We start from the raw sequence: 18,799 nt of genomic DNA, 5'->3' as shown, positions 1-18,799 counted from the left end.
CTCTGGGTCCTGGGATCGAGTCCCACATCGGGCTCTCTGCTCAGCAAGAAGCCTTCTTCCTCCTCTCTCTCTCTCTCTGCCTGCCTCTCCATCTACTTGTGATCTCTCTCTGTCAAATAAATAAATAAAATCTTTAAAAAAAAAAAAAAAAAAGAATGGCTTATTCCATTGAGCAGTATGCATTTAAGCTTCCTCCATATCTTTTGGTGGCCTGATAGCTCATTTATTTATAATGGTCCGTATATTGTAATGTATAGATATACCACAGTTTGTTTATCCACTCACCTATTTGAAGGACATCTTGGTACTTCCAGGTTTGGGCAATCATGAATAAAGCTGGCGACATGAGTTGACCTATAAGTTTCATTGCTGGGTCTCATGGTAAACCTGCGTTTAATTTTGTAAGAAGCCACCAGAGTGTCTTCCAAAGTGCATGTGCCATTTTGCATTTCCCCCCAGCAGTGAATGAAAGTTCATATTGTCACACATCCATCAGTGTTTTGGATTTTAGCAATTTCAATAGGTGTGTTGAGGTATTTTTGATAGTATCAGTGTTTATGGACTCTGTCAATGGCAGTTGGGCTTGGAGAAAAATCAGCTAGCCACAAATAAGCAAGCTACAATCAGACCCAATTACCTGAACTGAATGGTAAATTTATATACCAACCATCTCTAAAACTGACTAGCCTTAATCAGGACTTTTTTGGCAAAACGGGAAGAAGCGTTCATTTGTTAATTTGTTTGAAATTATCTACATCCTTCACGAATTGCTGAATTTCCTAAATGGGCAATTTGTGTGCAATAGATAAATATATTTAAAAACCCTGAATTTGACAAAATTGCAAAGCTACTTATAGTTTCCAAGATAATTCAAAATAATTCCATGAAGTGAGAAAACATATTTTATCTGTATTCTAAGTTTAAAGCTAAAATGGTATATCTGTCTACTATCTCTCTCATATAGGTAGTCATTTATTATCTCTTGCAAAATCATGGTAAGATTTTGTTCGGGACTCTTTCTGTTACAGTCTATTTGTAACTTTCTATTTACATTAAATCATAAGGTGTATCTTCATAAATGAATATCACAAGGCACTCTGAGTAAATCAGAGTTACTAGTCTGTCTTTCTGGAAAGTCTACCTAAGAAGTGGAAACATGGCAAAAAATTTAAGAATGTTAAGAAGGCCTCACTCCTTCTCACAACCATCTGTCTATTAAATACAACCTTCTTATGTGGTCACTGACAACGTTAAGAATAACCCACAGAAGGGCACCTGGGTGGCTCAGTGGGTTAAGCCTCTGCCTTCAGCTAAGTTCATGGTCTCAGGGTCCTGGGATCAAGTCCCGCATCAGGCTCTCTGCTCGGCAGGGAGCCTGCTTCCTCCTCTCTCTCTCTTTGCCTGTCTCTCTGACTACTTGTGATCTCTCTCTGTCAAATAAATAAAAAATAAAAATTAAAAATTAAAAAACTTAAAAAAAAAAAAGAATAACCCACAGAAGAGACGTGTAACTATAGCACTATTTAGCGGATTTGATGAGAAGTAACTTCCCTTTGTTTGAATGTCTATGTTTTCTCATACATTGTGCCTTGAGCAGAGGATACAAGATGAGCCAGATCCCCATCCCAGAGTTTTCTCCCAGAAATTTCTCACAGTGACCCCTCTTCTAAAGTTCTAAAGATCTTCTAAATCAACAAGATCATTCGGTAACACTTCTGTGCACTCTCTGACCTTAGGTGGTTCATTTGGGAAGAGTCAAGGTTTGTCACAGTGGTTTGACTTTGGAATTTCACATCGGCACATCGTTCTTCCATGTCTGTTATTTATCCTCCTAGGACATACAGGAATAGCAGAGTATGTTTGGTACTTGACAGAAGTAGCGTAGTCTATCCTACCTCCCCACCCATTTACCCTCTCTGTGCCTCAGTTTTTTGGGTTTTTTTTTTTTAAGATTTAATTAATTAATTTATTTATTTGACAGAGATGACAAGTAGGCAGAGAGGTCAGCAGAGAGAGAGGAGGAAGCAAGCTCCCTGCTGAGCAGAGAGCCCGATGTGGGGCTTGATCCCAGGACCCTGGGATCATGACCTGAGCCAAAGGCAGAGGCTTAACCCACTGAGCCACCCAGGTGCCCCCTGTGCCTCAGTTTCTTTCTTTTTTTTTTTTTTAAAGATGTCATCTATTCATTTGACAGAGAGAGATCACAAGTAGACGGAGAGGCAGGCAGAGAGAGAGAGAGGGAAGCAGGCTTCCTGCCGAGCAGAGAGCCCGATGTGGGACTCGATCCCAGGACCCCGAGATTACGACCTGAGCCAAAGGCAGCAGCTTAACCCACTGAGCCACCCAGGCGCCCCATGTGCCTCAGTTTCTTATCTAAAAAACTAAGGCTATTAAGAGGACCCATATTTTAGAATTTTTGCAAAATTCAAATAAATATCTTAAGTGCTTCAGATAGTTCTGTCACAAAGCAAGTTCTGTATACATGTTGGTAGCTACTGCCTACACAAGCAGGACTTTTTTTCTACTATTAGACTCCTACAGTTCAACACTTGCCCTCCAATCAAAGTGTTGGAGAGAGCAATTATTGATTCATTCACCAAGCCAACACAATTTTATGAGGGGTCACTGGGTGCCCTGCATGAATATAGCACAGCCCTTAAGGAGCAGGGACAGAAAAATGCAGAAGCTGTTAGCTGTAGTGCAGCGTGGTAAGTAATAAACATTCATGAATTAGGACAAAACACTGGGAGCAGAAAGTAGAGGCACAGCAAGGTCATGTGTTACAGAGGAAGTCCTGTTAGTGCTGTCCTAGAAGACACACAAAAGGCAGTGCACCTGAAACTGCTGTAAGTCATTAGACTTCAATGAGTACTGTGAAGTGTGTAAACCTGGCGATTCACAGACCTGTACCCCTGGGGATAAAAATATATTATATGTTTATAAAAAATAAAATTAAAAAAAAAAAAAAAGGTACAATTAAAAAAAAAAAAAGGTACAATTTCTTTAGTGACCAGGCATTAGAATCACCTGTAGGAGGCCCATCTGGGTAGCTTAGCAAGTTAAGTGTCTGCCTTCAGCTCAGGTCATGATCCCAGTATCCTGGGATCCAGCCCCACATTGTGGGGGTGGAGAGGGTCCCTGCTCAGCGGGGAGCCTGCTTCTCCTCCCTCTGCCCCTCCCTGCTGCATGTGCACACTCTCTCTCTTTAGCTCTGTACTCTCTCTCTCAAGAAGTGAATAAGATCTTTAAAAAAAGAAAAAAAAAAAAAGAATCACCTGTAGGGCCTGTTAAAACAGTGCACTATGCTCTACCCCCAGAGTTTCTGATTCAGTATTTTGGGGACTAGGGCTCCCTTGAAAATGTTCAGTCCTCACAAGTTCCAGGTGATAGTGATGATGCTGTTCCAGGGACCACACTTTGAGAACCATATCTTCAAGTAAAGAAAAGGAGTGGAGAAAGAGAACACTGCAAAAATAAATGAATGAATGAATGAATGAATGAATGAATGCATGCATGCATGCCAGGGCAAAGGAAGGAATCTGTTTGACAGACGATATTCTTAAGACATCACTGCCTTATTTAAAAACTCAAATTTGGGGGCACCTGGGTGGCTCAGTCCATTAAGCATCTGCCTTTGGCTTACGTCATGATCCCAGAGTCCTGGAATCAAGCCCCACATCAGGCTCCCTGCCCTGCTTCTCCCTCTGCTGCTGCCCCTGCTTGTGCTCTCTAGGTCTCTGTCAAATGAATGAATAAAATCTTTAAAAATAAATAAATAAAATTTTAAAAATAACTCAAATTTGGTAGAAATGTGCGCATCAGTGTCTGGTACCACTTTAGTTATACTGTACATTAAAACAATGAATAATAGAGTCTCTCCTCCAAAAGAGTCCAAAGAAGGTAGTAAAATTAGAAATAAAATCCAATAATTGTCATAGTCTAACTAATGACACGGCCTGGACCATCTGAATAATATTGAAAGCGTTGGCAGATTTCAAAGGAAAAAGTTTGAGAAAGAGCGCCCTATTTTCTTTTCTGCTCTCCTTCTCCCCACTCTGCACCCGCCCTTCTACGTATAATGCACACTTACTGTGTACACAAGGTACAATGCTAGCACCAGGAAATGAGAGGGAAATAAGACACAGTGGTTAACTGTCCTTAACCGAAGGGGATGCTTTCTGGTGTCTTGATCTGTAGGGTAGAGCAGTTACAATCTGACCTACCTACTTCAAAAAAGTTTAGGAGTATCTAAAACTATAGACCAAAAATGATTCATTTATTTATCTAACAAATAATCACAGAATTTTTTCTCTGTGTCCTTCATGGAAATATTCATAGATCAGTGAATATATGGGTTTAGAGTTCAGAAGAGAGCCCAGAGATAGAAAGACAAAGTTGTAGCTATGATTATATGAGTGTTTACTGGCATCATTGGTTTTAATACTATTTCGCAAGTAGACAGAAGAGAAGCAGCCGAGGATGAAGCCTTAAGTAGTGAAGGTACAGGCTGAGCCATAAAAACAAAGCGGTAGATTGAACAGAAGCAGCCAGAATGAGGAAAGACATCTGGGGAAAGAGTGATGAAAAAGTCAAAGGCAAGGAGGAAGTTTTAAAAGATGGTCAAGTGTGTCACCTGGGTGGCTCAGTCCGTTCGTTCAGCATCTCCCTTCAGCTCAGGTCATGATGCCAGGATCCTGGGATCAAGTCCCACATCTGGATCCCACATCAGAGGGAGCCTGCTTCTCCCTCTGCCTGCTGCTCCCTCTGCTTGTGTTGTCTCTTTCTGTTAAATAAACAAAATCTTAAAAAAATAATAAAATAAAAGGTGGTCGAGTAAGGTGAACTCTACAGAAAGCTCTTTGCATTGTTGCTATAAGAACTGTGGCTTATTGAGATAGGTTTCAGTGGGGTGAGTGGAAACCAGATGGGGGATGCTCAGAGCTGAACTGCTGATGAGGGTCAGGCAAGGACATGGAGCCAAGTCTTAAGTAATCACATTCTCAGAGAAGAAAGAAGTCTGGTTTTTGTTTGGTGTGTTCGCTCATTTGATTTTTTTTTTCTTTGAAAGAGATTTGAATACTATTTAAATACTGATGATAAGATAAAGGAATGGTTGAAGAGACGGAGGAAAGAGGGTAAGGTTGGTGAGAAGGTTGAAGGTGGAAATTTCAGGAAATAGGAAACAGTTGTAGGCTTAGGAAGGAGGATGGTCACACCTAAAATTGAAATAGTCGAACGGCTGGGCTAATTATGACATGTCTGTAAAAATAACTAACCTCACATCTAGCTCATAGAAGGGGCATTAAAAAGGCTTGAAATTATAATGTTATAATGTTATTGAAAACACCTCCCCTTATATTTAAAGTTAGAATGTCAATTTATTACATACTATTTACTTCTTATTTTTCAATGGCTTTCAGAAATATAAGTTCCTTATTTTTGATTGAAGAGTGTCATTTATGAAGGGAGATTAACTCCAGGTTTTGGCAAAGCCCTTGGGCTCCATTTTTAGCCAAAGATACCATTCTAAAGGAGGCTGTTCTTCAGCAAGGATGTTTTTGATGTGTTCGCCTGCAAAAAAAGATTTCCAAGTGTCCTCTGTGAGGAGATCTCTGAATCTGGCTAGAGTGACATAAAACATTTATATTTATTGATAAGAAGAAAAGTCTCATTTTATTATTTTTTAAAAAGTGGTATAAGATAAAAGAGCCAAATTTTTTTTAAAAAAACTGATTTTTTTATTTGTCATAGGATCCTAGAGCTATCAGGATTTAAGTGAGTCATTCACGCAGTGCCCTGGCTTGAGCAAGCATTTCTGTTCTGAAACTATCCCAAACCAGTTGTGGTACAAAAAGACTCCCAAGAATAATGTACAACTTCTTCCTTTTTACCAAATGATCTAAAATGTTCAAATAAGCTCATTTCTTACTTTATCTTTTCTGAGAAGAATTAGAACTGCTCATTACACCCTTTTAAATCCCCCCTTCCAATTTTTGTTTAGTATCTTAGACTTTTTCCTCTTGGGAATCTGAAACTTAGGTACTATATCTCATAAAAGTATATCATCAAAAAAATAGGAAAGGTTTTGAGTACTTTTGTCAATTTATGACGTTTTTGCCAATTTCACATTACCTGCAATGACTGAATCACAATTAAAAAGTGAATACAATAATGTACAGTGTAATCATATATGCAAAACGATCAGAGGCATTCTCTCCATCATACTCTGATAAGGAATGGTTGGCATTTCATGAAATCTTCACGGTAAAATTTTAATTGGAAAAAACTTACGATTTTTAAGTGCTCAATCTCAGTTCTCATGTTACTTATCAGCATAATTTTATATTTTTAATTTGATAATTGGGGATCAAAAAATCTTTAAATAGTAATTAAGAACAAATGTTCCCAAAGACAGATGAAGACAGAGTAAACTAAATTAGAGAAAGAAACAAAAACAAAATCCAAATAAAGATTAAAACTTTATAGTAAAATTAAAAGTAATTGTGCCATAAAAAGTGAACAGAGATGACAATGTCCTCTCTCATTCACCGAGACTAAAACCACAGAGAGACCATTCTAACTAAGCTTTGGGAGATGTAAAACTGTAAGAGCTACCATCTCTTCTAGTCATCTCTTCATGGGCAAGATGCGTTATAAATATTGTTGCTAATTTAAGAGAACTCTCCAATCGAGGGTGTTGTTTTCTCATTTGATGGAAAAATAAGCTTTTAGTTCAGAAAGGTTTGAAAACTTGTTTTGAGCCACATTCTTGGTAAGTAGCAGAGCAAAATAATTCCAATAGAGATTTCTAAAATTGCTGTCATCATGCCTTTACAAAGTCATGGGTTTTAAACTATGTCCTGTTAGCTCTTGGATGAAAAGGCAGAGGGTCTTAATTTGGTTGGGGGAAATCAAGAACATTAACAAAGATTCTGGCTTAAGAGGTACTCGGATCAGCCCCACGTGTATGCAGAGAAGGTGATTACTTGCAAGGTAAATATTTGAGGAATGTTAGGAGAATCAATACACAAGAACAGCCCCACTCTCAGGAGATGACATCTTTACCATTAAAATCTCTTGTTGGTACTAAAACATGATCTTCTGGGTGTACCTTTGAAAGTGGAGCTGTGGATAAATCGTCACCAATAGCATAGATCAAGGTCTTCACAGTGTTTCCGGTACTTATCTGAAGTCCTGACCCTCATATAAAAGGATAGCATTTGGGAGCACCTGTGTGGCTCAGTTGGTTAAGAGTATGCTTTCCGCTCAGGGTCTGGGATTCAGCCCCGCATGGCTCCCCCTGCTCAGAGGGGAGCCTGCTTTTCCCTCTCCCTCTGCCTGCTGCTCTCCCTGCTTGTGCTCTCCATTTCTCTGTCAAATAAATAAAGTCTTTAAAAAAATAAATAAATAAAGGAGAGCATTTGTACCACAGCCTTCTGTAAACAGATGGGATTTTCAAAGCCAAAGACTGTAGCCTATAGGTTTAGATGCCCTTGAGACCTTCCAAGCTTCCCCCAGGATGAGGTCATCAAGATCTTAGCATTCCAGAAATTCATTCACAGCCCATCTTTGGGATTCTCCCCTCTAAAGAAATGGAAAACCAGATAAAGTATAATGGGAAATACAGAATCAAGGTTTCAGATGAGATGCAGGAAACGAAGCTTCCTGGAGGAGGGAGAAGAACAAAGTCAAAGGAAGAAGAAAAACAAGATGAATAAGCCCCAAAAGTGCCTACCTCAGTTTTGTCTGCTTTAGGAAAATGGGATATCTAATGCCCTCGTAAATAATTTGAGCTAATGGATGTAAGGGACTTAACCCAGAACAGCGACAGGTTTCTCATAGGACTTTAAATTGATCTGAAACTAATGATATACTATCTGTCAACGAAGTGAATTTAAATAAGTTAAAAAGTTTTTTCAATAGTGAAAATAATAGCCATTATTATTATTATCAACATCAATATTATTACACTTGAATCTTTACAGGTTGTGGTAAGTTGATTCTAGGTTACCTTGTGATTGATGCTCTGTCTACATTTAAAGCAATTCATTTTTTTCTCCATTTACAGCAATTAATTTTTTAAATAATTGTCCTAATTACAAAAAAAAAAAAAAAAACCCAAATCATTGCTTTTTTGTTTGTTTGTTTTCAAGGATATCCTGGACCAAAAGGCCAGAAGGGGGACAAAGGGAGTGGAAGCATACTAAGTAAGTTTATGGGTCCTTGTTTTTATGTGTGCCTTGTCAACAACAAGCTTGCCATCATAGTGGTCTGAGCTCAAGGCGAATGTGGGGAACTTCAGCATCAACCCAGAGAGTTTCTGTGGAAGTCAGCCACAGTTTTCTCCAAAAAAGCATGCTAATTGGAGTAAAACAAATAGATTAAATTATACAACTCTGAGTCTCATGACCCATTTGTATTTTGTTTTCATGATGAGCACAGTTTTCTAAAAATTCCACATAGAAAATTGTTCAATTTTCAAGCTACTTTCAGTCTGCTGAAGGAAAATCAAGTTTATGAATAGAAACAATTACATCCTCCTTACCTACTGACTGAGGAACTGAAAGCCTCCAGCTAGGAATTTGGACGATCTGAAGAATCCAGGCCAACCAATTCTCTGATGCCTGGGGTTTTTGTGTTTTGCTTTGTTATACTAAAAACTTGAAAAGTTGTGTACTATATCCTAGACCTTCAAAATTGCAACAGAATAGATTTGACACAGGGAACTCTGTTGATCAGATGCTGACCTCATAAACTGACCCTTAAAAACAAAATATTAGATGAGATGTCTTTACCATGCCACACTCTAAGTCAGTTGTTGTGTATCGAGGCTGAATCCACACAGATCAAGGGAAAGGATTATGAAAAGGAACTGAGAAATCCCCCCTTCTGTGTTCCTGGTAGGAGCTGTGTATGATATATGTGTGTGGGTGTCTGTGGGGATAGCAGCCACTACACACACACATACCCCCCCGTGATGATAATCTCTACCCAAACAGGGTCTGCTTTAGATAGATTATCGCTAATCCTTTAATGTACCAAAACTCTAGCATTTTTTAGTTGTAGTTATTATTTTAAAAATAGAGTACCAATTTCTCTCCCTTAGAACAGAAGGAATTATTTTTACCTGTGCTGTGTATGGATAGGGCCCTTAGACAATTTAGGATCACCACCGTGAATCCCAGCCATTCAGGTATATAATGTAACTACCTGATGCTTTTCACAATTGTTTTGTTGTTGATGTCGCTTCCCCCTGAATTGACAACATGGAATATTGTGTGTCTCCTCACAGTGCTTTAGTGTCATTCCACGATTATTAGTGTTGTTACCATTATAGTAAGATAATGGAAACATTAGTAGACCTTTCATCCTTTGTGTCCATTTCTTCTTTAATGTGATCACTTTTGTCTAGTGTAATACTTTCTGCCCTACCTAGACTCCTTTCTCCTTGTCACTCTAGTTATTTTCACTTGAGCTCCTTGTGTAACTCTTTTCTCTAGCTTTCTGTTTATCTGTCTTTATCTCTGCCTTTATCTTTATCTTTGGAGCGGTTTTTATCTTTTTCTCTTTTTGCTGAGACTTTCCTGAGCTACTTAACCTTGACTCTGGGTAAGCTTGGCCAGTAAAGAACTTCTCTGTTTTGCAGTCTTTAAACCAAACACCCACCCAGTCTTCTGGTACCTGAGGTTATCAAATGCTTTGAACACTTTTTTTTTTTTTTTTGATCTGTTCAGAAATGGTTTCAGTTATAGCTATTTTCATAGCTCTTTTGAACTTTATGCTCATACTTTGTGAAAGCAACAATATATTTCTGTGTATAAATGTGTTTATGGCCTCCAGCTTTCCCTCCGTACACCGCCCCCATAGAGTAGATATAACTCCATTATGTTCCAAAAAGAAAGAATCATAGGTACAAACATCTGTACAGTATATTCTGCTTTTACCTCACTGAGGTTAATGTGTCAGTCACTTGCCCATGTCGGGACATGTGGCTCTAGCTCTTCTCCCTCAGTGACTGTGCAGTACTCCATCATATCGCTATCCCATAATACATCATTCTGTTCCCTAGTCATGAACACTTGATTTTTGTTGGCCGTGGTTTGGCTTTAATCAGCAGTGCTACATTCCGCAGTCTCATACATGACCTTGTGGAACCATTTTATAATAGGAAATTTGCTAGGAGTAGAACAAGTCAATAGTTCAAAGGCGGTGTGCATTTCACAAGTTGATGGTTTCTTGTGAATGGCTCCAGAAAGGCTGTACCAATGTATTGTGCATGAAAGTGCCTGATTCTCCCCATCTTCAGTTAGTTCTGATAAATGATTTATATGGAGTTATTTTAATATACATTTATTTTTCAGGCATGATTTAAATATAAAAAGAATAATCACTGATTTCCTCTTTTACATCTGTGTCAGGACCGGTACAACTCCCTGATCGTATGTGGGCAGGGCCCTTTTAAGATCAGGTGGGTTGGACAAGATACCCTCTGCTACCATCTCATTAAAAGACCCTTCACCTCCGGACAAGTCATCAGCACAACCGAATCCAAGATCCCTTTGTGGCTCCTCCAAATGACTCTGGTTCCTGTGTGGTGTGCAACTTCCACATGGCTTTCTCTGGTCCTTTGTGCTCTTCGGGTCTCTGTTCCCATGTTCCTACCTCTCCCCACTACAGCACGCCACCATCACCACCATCTCGTAGCACCCTTAGCTGGGATGCCTCGCCTGTACTGACTGGTGGGCTGTTCATGCTAGTTCTCAGAGCCAGGCCAGAAGCCCTCTGCCATTCACTCACTTCATGTCTTTCTGAACCCAATTTAACCCATTGGGTTCTAGGAGACATGGCTACTGATTCTATGTGGGTTCTTGACATTCAAAAACAGTACTCTCAGTAAGTGATAGGGATACATAAAAGAAAATGCATTTGTTAATTCACTCATTCATTCATTTATGTTCATTGCATACTTCCTGGAGCTGGACATAGGAGCTAATAAGATGACCATAGCTTCTCATCTTACAGAGCTAATTGTCCCTGGAAGCCCTAGACATGTAAACGGGCAATTCTACAATACAGCAGAACTATTTGAGGGGAGGAATAGGGCTCTACAGGTGTTCAGAGGAGATCAAGATTATTAAATTCCTTAAAATATCAAAAAGTAGATTGATTTTGATTAGCTTAGTTTACTTTCTTGTCTTCTTATTCTACAAATTACACCTTTATTTTTTCAAGTTTATAGTGAAGTAAAGTGGAGCTTAGACAGTTTATTGAACACATTTAGACCAAAAAAAAAAAAAAAAAGCAGAACTTGTTTCCTTAAATGACCTGGCTATCTCAAGCAAGAATATTTTGGTCATGAAAAAATAATGCTGAAATTTTTTGTTCTAAAAAGCCTCTTGTACGACTACACTTTAAATATTAATTATAGATCCTTAAGAAGAAGAAATATTTCAGTAGACCTGGAGATATTTTGTGTGGGTGAAGAAAGGGATAAAAATGAGAAAGGGGAAAAGGTAAGAAAAGACAGCCCCCCCCCCCAAAAAAGGAACAGGGAAGATATAGTGTAGAGTGGTATGTGTGTAGGTCTGTGTATTAATTAATTCACAGATCACATTTTCACACCTCTCATTTCTCTCAAGGTTTACAAATAATCCCGAGCTTTGCAGTCTTGAGTTACTAGTAAATTCTAAGTCGTGGGTCTGTGTGTCTCTCAGCCCTTCCATTCCCTCTCCTATAAAATGGACATCGTAACACCTACCTCACAGGGTTGTTGTGAGGATCACAGAAGGTATTGTGTGGGCAGAGATGCTCTGTAAAACCATTTATAAAGTGCTTTAAACACATAAGGTATGCTTCACAATGGTCTCTCTGAACTGGAACCGCTCTTCCCTGCTGGTATCGTGCAGACATGTAAAATCTGTAATCAGAGCAGGAGGGAAAGCAAAATGAAAATGCGAGAAGCCAAATAAATGTCACGGACAAAAAGAGAGATGCTAGAGAATAAGATAAGATTTTACCTTAGATAGAGCAACGCCAGTGTGACCAGATCGCAAATCAGTGAGTTTGTCTGAGCCGTGCCGGAGAACGTAAGTTATAAATAAAGAAGTGACTCAACAGAGTGCATGCCAGAGGCCAGAAGCTGTCACTAGAGGTCAGAACAAAATGTCAGCCCCATAAAACAGGAGTCCAGGCTCTGAAGAATGAAGCAGGAGCCCAAGACTGTGCTGAGAAAACTCCAACAAAGGTTGAAATGAATTAGTTTCAGGGGTACTCTGGGTCTGTATCTCCAAGATGACAGAATCGCCAAGAAAAAAAATAAATTAATTTAAAAAAAAGGAAGTAGAAGAATCAGCCAGTCTTCAGATGGTCATTATTAGAAAACCGGCAATGTGGACTGACCTATGAATGCAAACATGTGGAAGTGAGTTGGATCTCTTTGTCCATGGTTTAATCAGGTGTGCCTTCTCACCCTGCTCTGCATTGGGGGAACAGCTAAAACCCAGGGAGCCTTTTCTCCTGCCAGCAGGCCTTCGTTGACATCGGCCGCAGCATGACCCTGATTGCAGAGATCGTGAGAGGCAATTCCAGGGGATTCGGTTCACAAGGTGTCTGATACCCCAGACCACAGAAGACAGGAGAAGGGCTTCTCTTCTCTCTCTAGACAAAAATAGAGGCTGAATGCCCAGTTCAAATGCACAAGTTAGACCAACGTGAGTAATGTGCAGTGGAGAGAAGTGTGCCCCAAGCTCACATGCTTGTTACAAGGGTTCGTCTGTTGTCACCCAACTTGGAAGGGAAGGTGTTTTAGTCAAGCAGAAACAATTCCTACTGTGCAATTAAACACTGTGTGTGAGGCTCTGTCCTACACATACCAATTCACAATGCGTCATTGGTTAGTATGTCTTCCTGGGCTGCGTTCATGCGGATAATTAGAATGTGAATTTAAAGTGTCTTATTTCAAAACTCATACAGTGATATGAAGTATCAGCTTATCTTCCAATTGATTTCTGCTGAGGACTCAGCACAATCTTAAGTGATTTCTGGTCTTCCTCAAAGCATTCAATTGGCCAAAGTCATACCTTCTTCTCCAAACACTAAATAATTACAAGAGTGAACGCTTAGAGAACACTGGCCGTGCCCCCGGGGCTTTTGGCTCATTCTCTCATTTAAACCTCAGAAGAGACTTCGAGGTAGCTACTATGATTATTCGCGTTTTATAGGTTGGAAGCTGAAGCCTTGTTGATAAATGGAAGAGCAGGAATTCAAAGCTAGATGTGTGCATTTCCAAAGGCCCCGTTTGTAACTCGGGCTCCATTCAACACCCCCCACACTAGTTTTATGCCTTTTTATATGTAAATGCCACAAATACATAGCATGAAGGGTGTGCAAAAAGAAGGAAGAGAAAGACTTTTTTATAAAGATTTTGTTTGAGAGAGAGCACAAGCAGGGAGAGCGGCAGGCAGAGGGAGAAGCAGGTTCCCGGCTGAGCAGGGAGTCCCATGCAGGACTGGATCCCAGGAGCCGGGGATCATGACCTCCGCCAAAGGCAGACGCTTAACCAACTGAGCCACCCAGGTGCCCCGAGAAAGAGATTTATAATAAGCAATTTGGTTTTCTAGAATGGGCCTATAATTTCAAGAAACTAAGGAGACGAAAATTCTTACAGTGTGACTTCCGGGATTTCAAATTCCCAAAAAGTGTTCTCAGTCCGTATTTGTTGATGTTTCCACCTTCACGTGCTACATCCGCTCTTGTGTCCCGTCTCTGCCCCCGATCTATTATTCAGAAACATAGTCTCCCTGGAATACCCGCAGAACAGGGGTATCAGTAGTAGGAGTCATTTACACGTGACACCAGGGGCAGGAGCTACCCCTTAACATCCATTCTGGTTTTCAGAGCCTGGCTCAATTTTAACAATTGGGAATGAAGTTTGGCTTCTTTGATGTTCCTCTTCTGTTACTGCGTCTTGTTTTAGCTCCTCACACTGTGCTTCCCGGCAGCCCACGGTAGGACCGAGCGGAGTATCCTAGAGTATCCTAGAGTATCCTAGAGTATCCCAGAGCCCTTGGCTGCCCGTGACTAGCTGAGTGCTGCCGCTTTTGGACAGTGCGCCCTGTTCAAAGCTTTATGTGAGTTGCGCGTATTGTTGCTGAAACACACAACGTTCCATCCGCGCAATAGATGGGAATAACTCATATGTCTTATAAACTGAAATAGAGCCTTAAATGAGGAATGGATCCCGCAGTCAGCATTTTGCCCTGATGAGTCCCTATCCCAGCTGACTCACATAGCCCGTCTCCTACCGGAACCAATCAGAAGGAAGGAAAAAAAAAAAAAAATCAGTACAGCTCCAACTCGGTCTTTTGCACCAGCAGAATTTGAAATTCATCCCGTAATAGGCTGGAATGCAGGTGGAATAGACCCAACATGGCACTTCCCACCATCCACAATCTCAGAGGATAAAATGGCTTTCCTGCTGCTCTTCAGAGAACTGGGTCCTGGCTTCCCAACTCTGCAGCCAACATAGTGTTTGTTACACCAACACAAGCACTGTCCCAGTAGGGGTTCACAACCAATACTCGCCCCGCCCCACCCTTACCCTTGCTTCTTTGGAAATGCATTGTCCTGCAGTGGGCATCTCAACACCAGAGTCGCTAGAACCAGTTACTCGCACATGAAGTGTCCAAGAACCATCTCCCTTTGTGGCGTAACCTACCTACAGACTTGCCCCTTTCCTGGGGCTCTCCAGTTACTTCCTTTCCCAACTTCCCTGAATTACTCATGTCTCTTTGATCCACTCACTGCCAAGTGGAACATCTGAATCCCAGCAGCCTTTCAGATGCTCTTAAGGGAACTGGTTAAAGGAATCCTAACGCTAATTCTTTACCAAAATGGAAAACACCCCTCAACCTAATGAAGTTTTGTGTGATTCTGATTTCTCATTTCCCAAAAATAGTCAAAGATAAATTCTTTTACCTGAACACCAGTGTTCAGTTTCTGTACACAATATTTTTACCAAACTCTGCATGGTTTATGGGCATAATTCATTTGTTCCCTATAAAATGATTGTCTATTCTATTCCAAAACATCTTCCACAACAAACTGTCCTGTTACATTCTCCTGTTATAATCTCTTACCTATTCTATCACCTATACCCAGAAACACTTTCTATACCAAAAAAAAAAAAAAAAAAGTATTACATTAATCACAAAAAGTAGCCAAATGAATAATTACTACTATATTGAGAATCTAGTAGGTCCTCAATAAACACCTTTGTAGTTTTTAAAATAAGAATTAGAACTTGTATGGGGCCTGGGTGGTTCAGTTGGTTAAGCGTCTGCCTTCGGCTCAGGTCATGATCCCAGGGTCCTGGGATAGGGCCCCACATTGGGCTCTCTGCTCAGCAGAGAATCTGTTTCTCCCACTGCTAATGTGAGTTCTCCCTCTCTCTCTCTCAAATAAAATCTTAAAAATAAGAATTAGAACTTCTAAGCCATTAAAGTAGGCATTTCAGTGACAAAGTGAATATTTTTGTTAAAGATTTTTTTTTTATCACGTTCAGATCATGACATAACAGGGATGGATGCTTGCTTCTCATTTATGAATTAAAGAAAAAGCTGTATTTTCAAATTTATACCCATCGAGGTACTCTATTTCTTATTTTGTTTGCAACTAGTCAAAAATACAAAACAGGGGAAAAAAAAAAAATAGACAAGAGTGTTCGCCTGGTAGGGGCTGTCAGAAAAAAGACTGGGTGACATAACACAAGTCTATTCCCTCAGAGTTCTGAACGTTGAAATCCAAGATCCAGGTGCCCTCAGTACACTAGCCCTGTTCGATTAGGGCCCCACCCAGATGGCCTCAGGGAACCTTAACATACTACCTTAGAGGCCCTATCTCTAGATACAGTCGCCCTGGGTGTTAGGACTTCCACAGATGCATTTTGGGGGGATATAATTCAGCCTGTAACAGGAAGGATCCAGAACAGCTATGCCTCCCTGTCTGAGGGCAGCCTCCTGTCTGAATCTTTGCTCCGCAGGCCTGGAACTTTCAGAATGAGGAAGATCTGCTTCAGGTGTCTCTGCCTCTCTTTCTGCCAACCAGTTCTCCAGGCCTAAATTGTATCATAAATAAGTTTGAGACATTGTGCTGTTTTTGTAGTTATGAAAGCAATTTGACTTTTGTTGGTTTCTTGTCAGTATTTTGTTTTCACATTTCAGGGATGTTCTTTTACATTATGGAATCCATAAAATTATAAAAATTGTGAGGCTAATGCTGTTTAAGTAGACACTAACCAATGGTGATTAGATTAATGAGAAATCGAATGACCTGGGAAGCTACTTCTAATGTTTATTTATTCATTTATTTATTTATTTATTTAAGATTTTATTTATTTGTTTATTTGACAGAGAGAGAGAGCGCACAAGTAGGCAGAGCAGCAGGCAGAGAGAGGGCGGGAAGCAGGCTCCTTGCTGAGCAGAGAGCCCGATGTGGGGCTCAATCTCAGGACCCTGAGATCATGACCTGAGCGGAAGACAGAGGCTTAACCCACTGAGCCACCCAGGTGCCCCTATTTATTTATATTTAAAGATTTCATTTATTTATTTGACAGAGCACAAGCTGGGGTAGTAGGAGAGGGAAAAGCAGGCTCCCTCCTGAGCAGGGAGCCCATCACTGAGCTCCATCCCAGGACCCTGGGATCATGACCTGACCCAAAGGCAGACATTCAACTGACTGAGTCACCCAGGTGCCCCACTTCAATATTTATTGTCAAATAATTACCATCTGTGTATTTGTAAGGATTTTTTAAGTAGAAAGAAATGAAAATCTGCTTAGTCAAGACATAGAATCTATTGATTCATGTAATTAAGAATTCCAAGAGATGGTTTTGCTTCAGGCATGGTGGGATCCAGGAGTTCAAACTAAGTCATTTAGACTCAGTATCTCTCTCCCTTTCTCTCTCTCTCTCCCTCTGTGTATATATGTGTATATATACACTATATATATATATATATATATATATATATATATATATAAATTCATAGTTGATTAGGCTTTTGCTCTAGTGTGTAATCTTCACATCTAGCCACGTCTGAGAAAGAATGCCACCTTCTTTCCTTCAGAAGAACTCTTGTTGCCTCTGTTTGGATACTGAATTTTCCCTTGAAACCACTGAAGTGTTCAGAGAGTGGGGCACACTCGCTATGCAACCAAGTAGGGCCAATAGCAAGTGATGGCTTGGACAAGATCCCCCTTCAGAATCTCAGAGTATAGGGGGAAAGGCCCTGAAAACGTGGACCAACCTAACTTTGCTATTACATACTGTTCAATAACACTCTTGTTAAGTGCTGAGTTCCTATCGGACAGCAACGTATTAGGTCAATTCCTCCATAATGGGAGAGGTTTAGAACTGTCTTAAGTAACCACACCGTGTTCTTGTATCACTCCCCCAGTAGTTCTCAGGCTCTGGTGAGCATCAGAATGACCTCTAAGACTTCTATGATATACGATGGCTGGACCCAATGTACACGGATGCTTATTTCACGCCCTTGGGTTTGGACCAGTATGTTGTGATTTCCAAAAAGTCTCCTTGGAATTCCAAAGCACAAGTTGTTGAAAATTTATTCTTTAATACTAGAGAGATACTTTAGGGCTACCATCACCCTTTCCCAGTCACTAGGCCAGAAATCTGAATTTTTAAAAAATAGTAACTCTAATAACACTAATGTCTGCGGTGCAAAGAGTGACCCTTCTGGGCCAGGTGCTCTGCAGGGCACTTTGTGTGGTCTCCTTCACTTCATCCTCACAAGAAACCGATCGCTCTTCTGTTTTTCCCCCCTGAGGATTTAGAACATGAAGTAATCTGTGCAAAATCACACAGCTAGTATTTATGGGGAGGAATCTGAATCTTGGTTTATCTCATTTTTAAACTCTATCACATTATATTGCATCTTGTTTTTTTAAAGATTTTTATTTGAGAGAGAGGACAAGAGTGAGAGAAAGAGAGAAAGAGAGGGAGCACAAAATGGGGGAAGGTCAGGTGGAGAAGCAGACTCCCCGCTGAGCAGGGAGCCTGATGTGGGACTCGAACCTGGGACTCCCAAGATCATGACCTGAGCCGGAGCTACTCGCCCAACCAGCTGAGCCACCCAGGCTCCCTGTAACTTAACTTTCTTTCTCAAACCTCTTCAAAGTACATTCATGGACCAAAACAGTTCACACAAAAGTTCTGAGGTGATTACAAAAGATGTCATAACATATGAAGAAATACAAATCATCTAAGGTCATAAAGGAAGTTTGTAACACAACTGAGACTAGGGCCCCAGTCTCCTGGCTTCTCACATAGAGAAGCATCCTGTTTCCTATACAGACCATGCCCCTTCTCTGGTGAATAAGCACTGGGACCCTCTCTTTTGAAATAAAGCATTTCATACCTCAACCTGAGAACCCACACTTTACAGTGTTTTTTTTTTTTTCCTGCTTTTCTTTCTGTTATTATCCAAATAAAATTTGCTATCCCATAATTTTTTCTTCTTCTACTTTGGTGACACTAAAACAGCCAAAATTTAAGCTAAGCAAATGGAAGTAATGTTTCCTGAAGGAGAGAGAAGCCACGCATTTTTGGGGTTTTTGAGGCATCAAGTGATCTGTGTTTAAATACCTGTGGACACAGCTGTTGGACAGAAATCAAGGCCTTTCCTGTCAAATGACAGTGGAGTGGAGACTTTTTATATGCTAATGTCTCCCACGGATCCCAGTGACCCTGTCCTGATAACATCTCAGAGCTCTGAACAGTTAC

General features: G+C 40.3%; 1 protein-coding gene across 2 annotated transcripts in view; it reads left to right on the top strand.

Moving 5' to 3' along the window:
• The window catches only part of LOC111144486 (macrophage scavenger receptor 1), an 84,397-nt gene that overhangs the window by 43,812 nt on the left and 21,786 nt on the right, over positions 1 to 18,799 (top strand). Inside the window, exons 8-9 of one of the 2 annotated variants that reach the window (XM_022498787.1) lie at positions 8,154 to 8,207; positions 10,419 to 11,875. In XM_022498787.1, the coding sequence (XP_022354495.1) occupies positions 8,154 to 8,207; positions 10,419 to 10,462 (98 nt within the window). In that variant the 3' untranslated portion in view covers positions 10,463 to 11,875. Of the gene's footprint in view, positions 1 to 8,153; positions 8,208 to 10,418; positions 11,876 to 18,799 lie in introns of those variants that run through there. The other variant, XM_022498786.1, reaches the window with a different exon arrangement.

The sequence above is a fragment of the Enhydra lutris genome, unplaced genomic scaffold, assembly GCF_002288905.1.
Source record: "Enhydra lutris kenyoni isolate GAN:26980312 unplaced genomic scaffold, ASM228890v2 scaffoldscaffold11, whole genome shotgun sequence".
NCBI lineage: Eukaryota > Metazoa > Chordata > Mammalia > Carnivora > Mustelidae > Enhydra > Enhydra lutris.
This window is presented reverse-complemented; position numbering and strand designations above follow the sequence as displayed.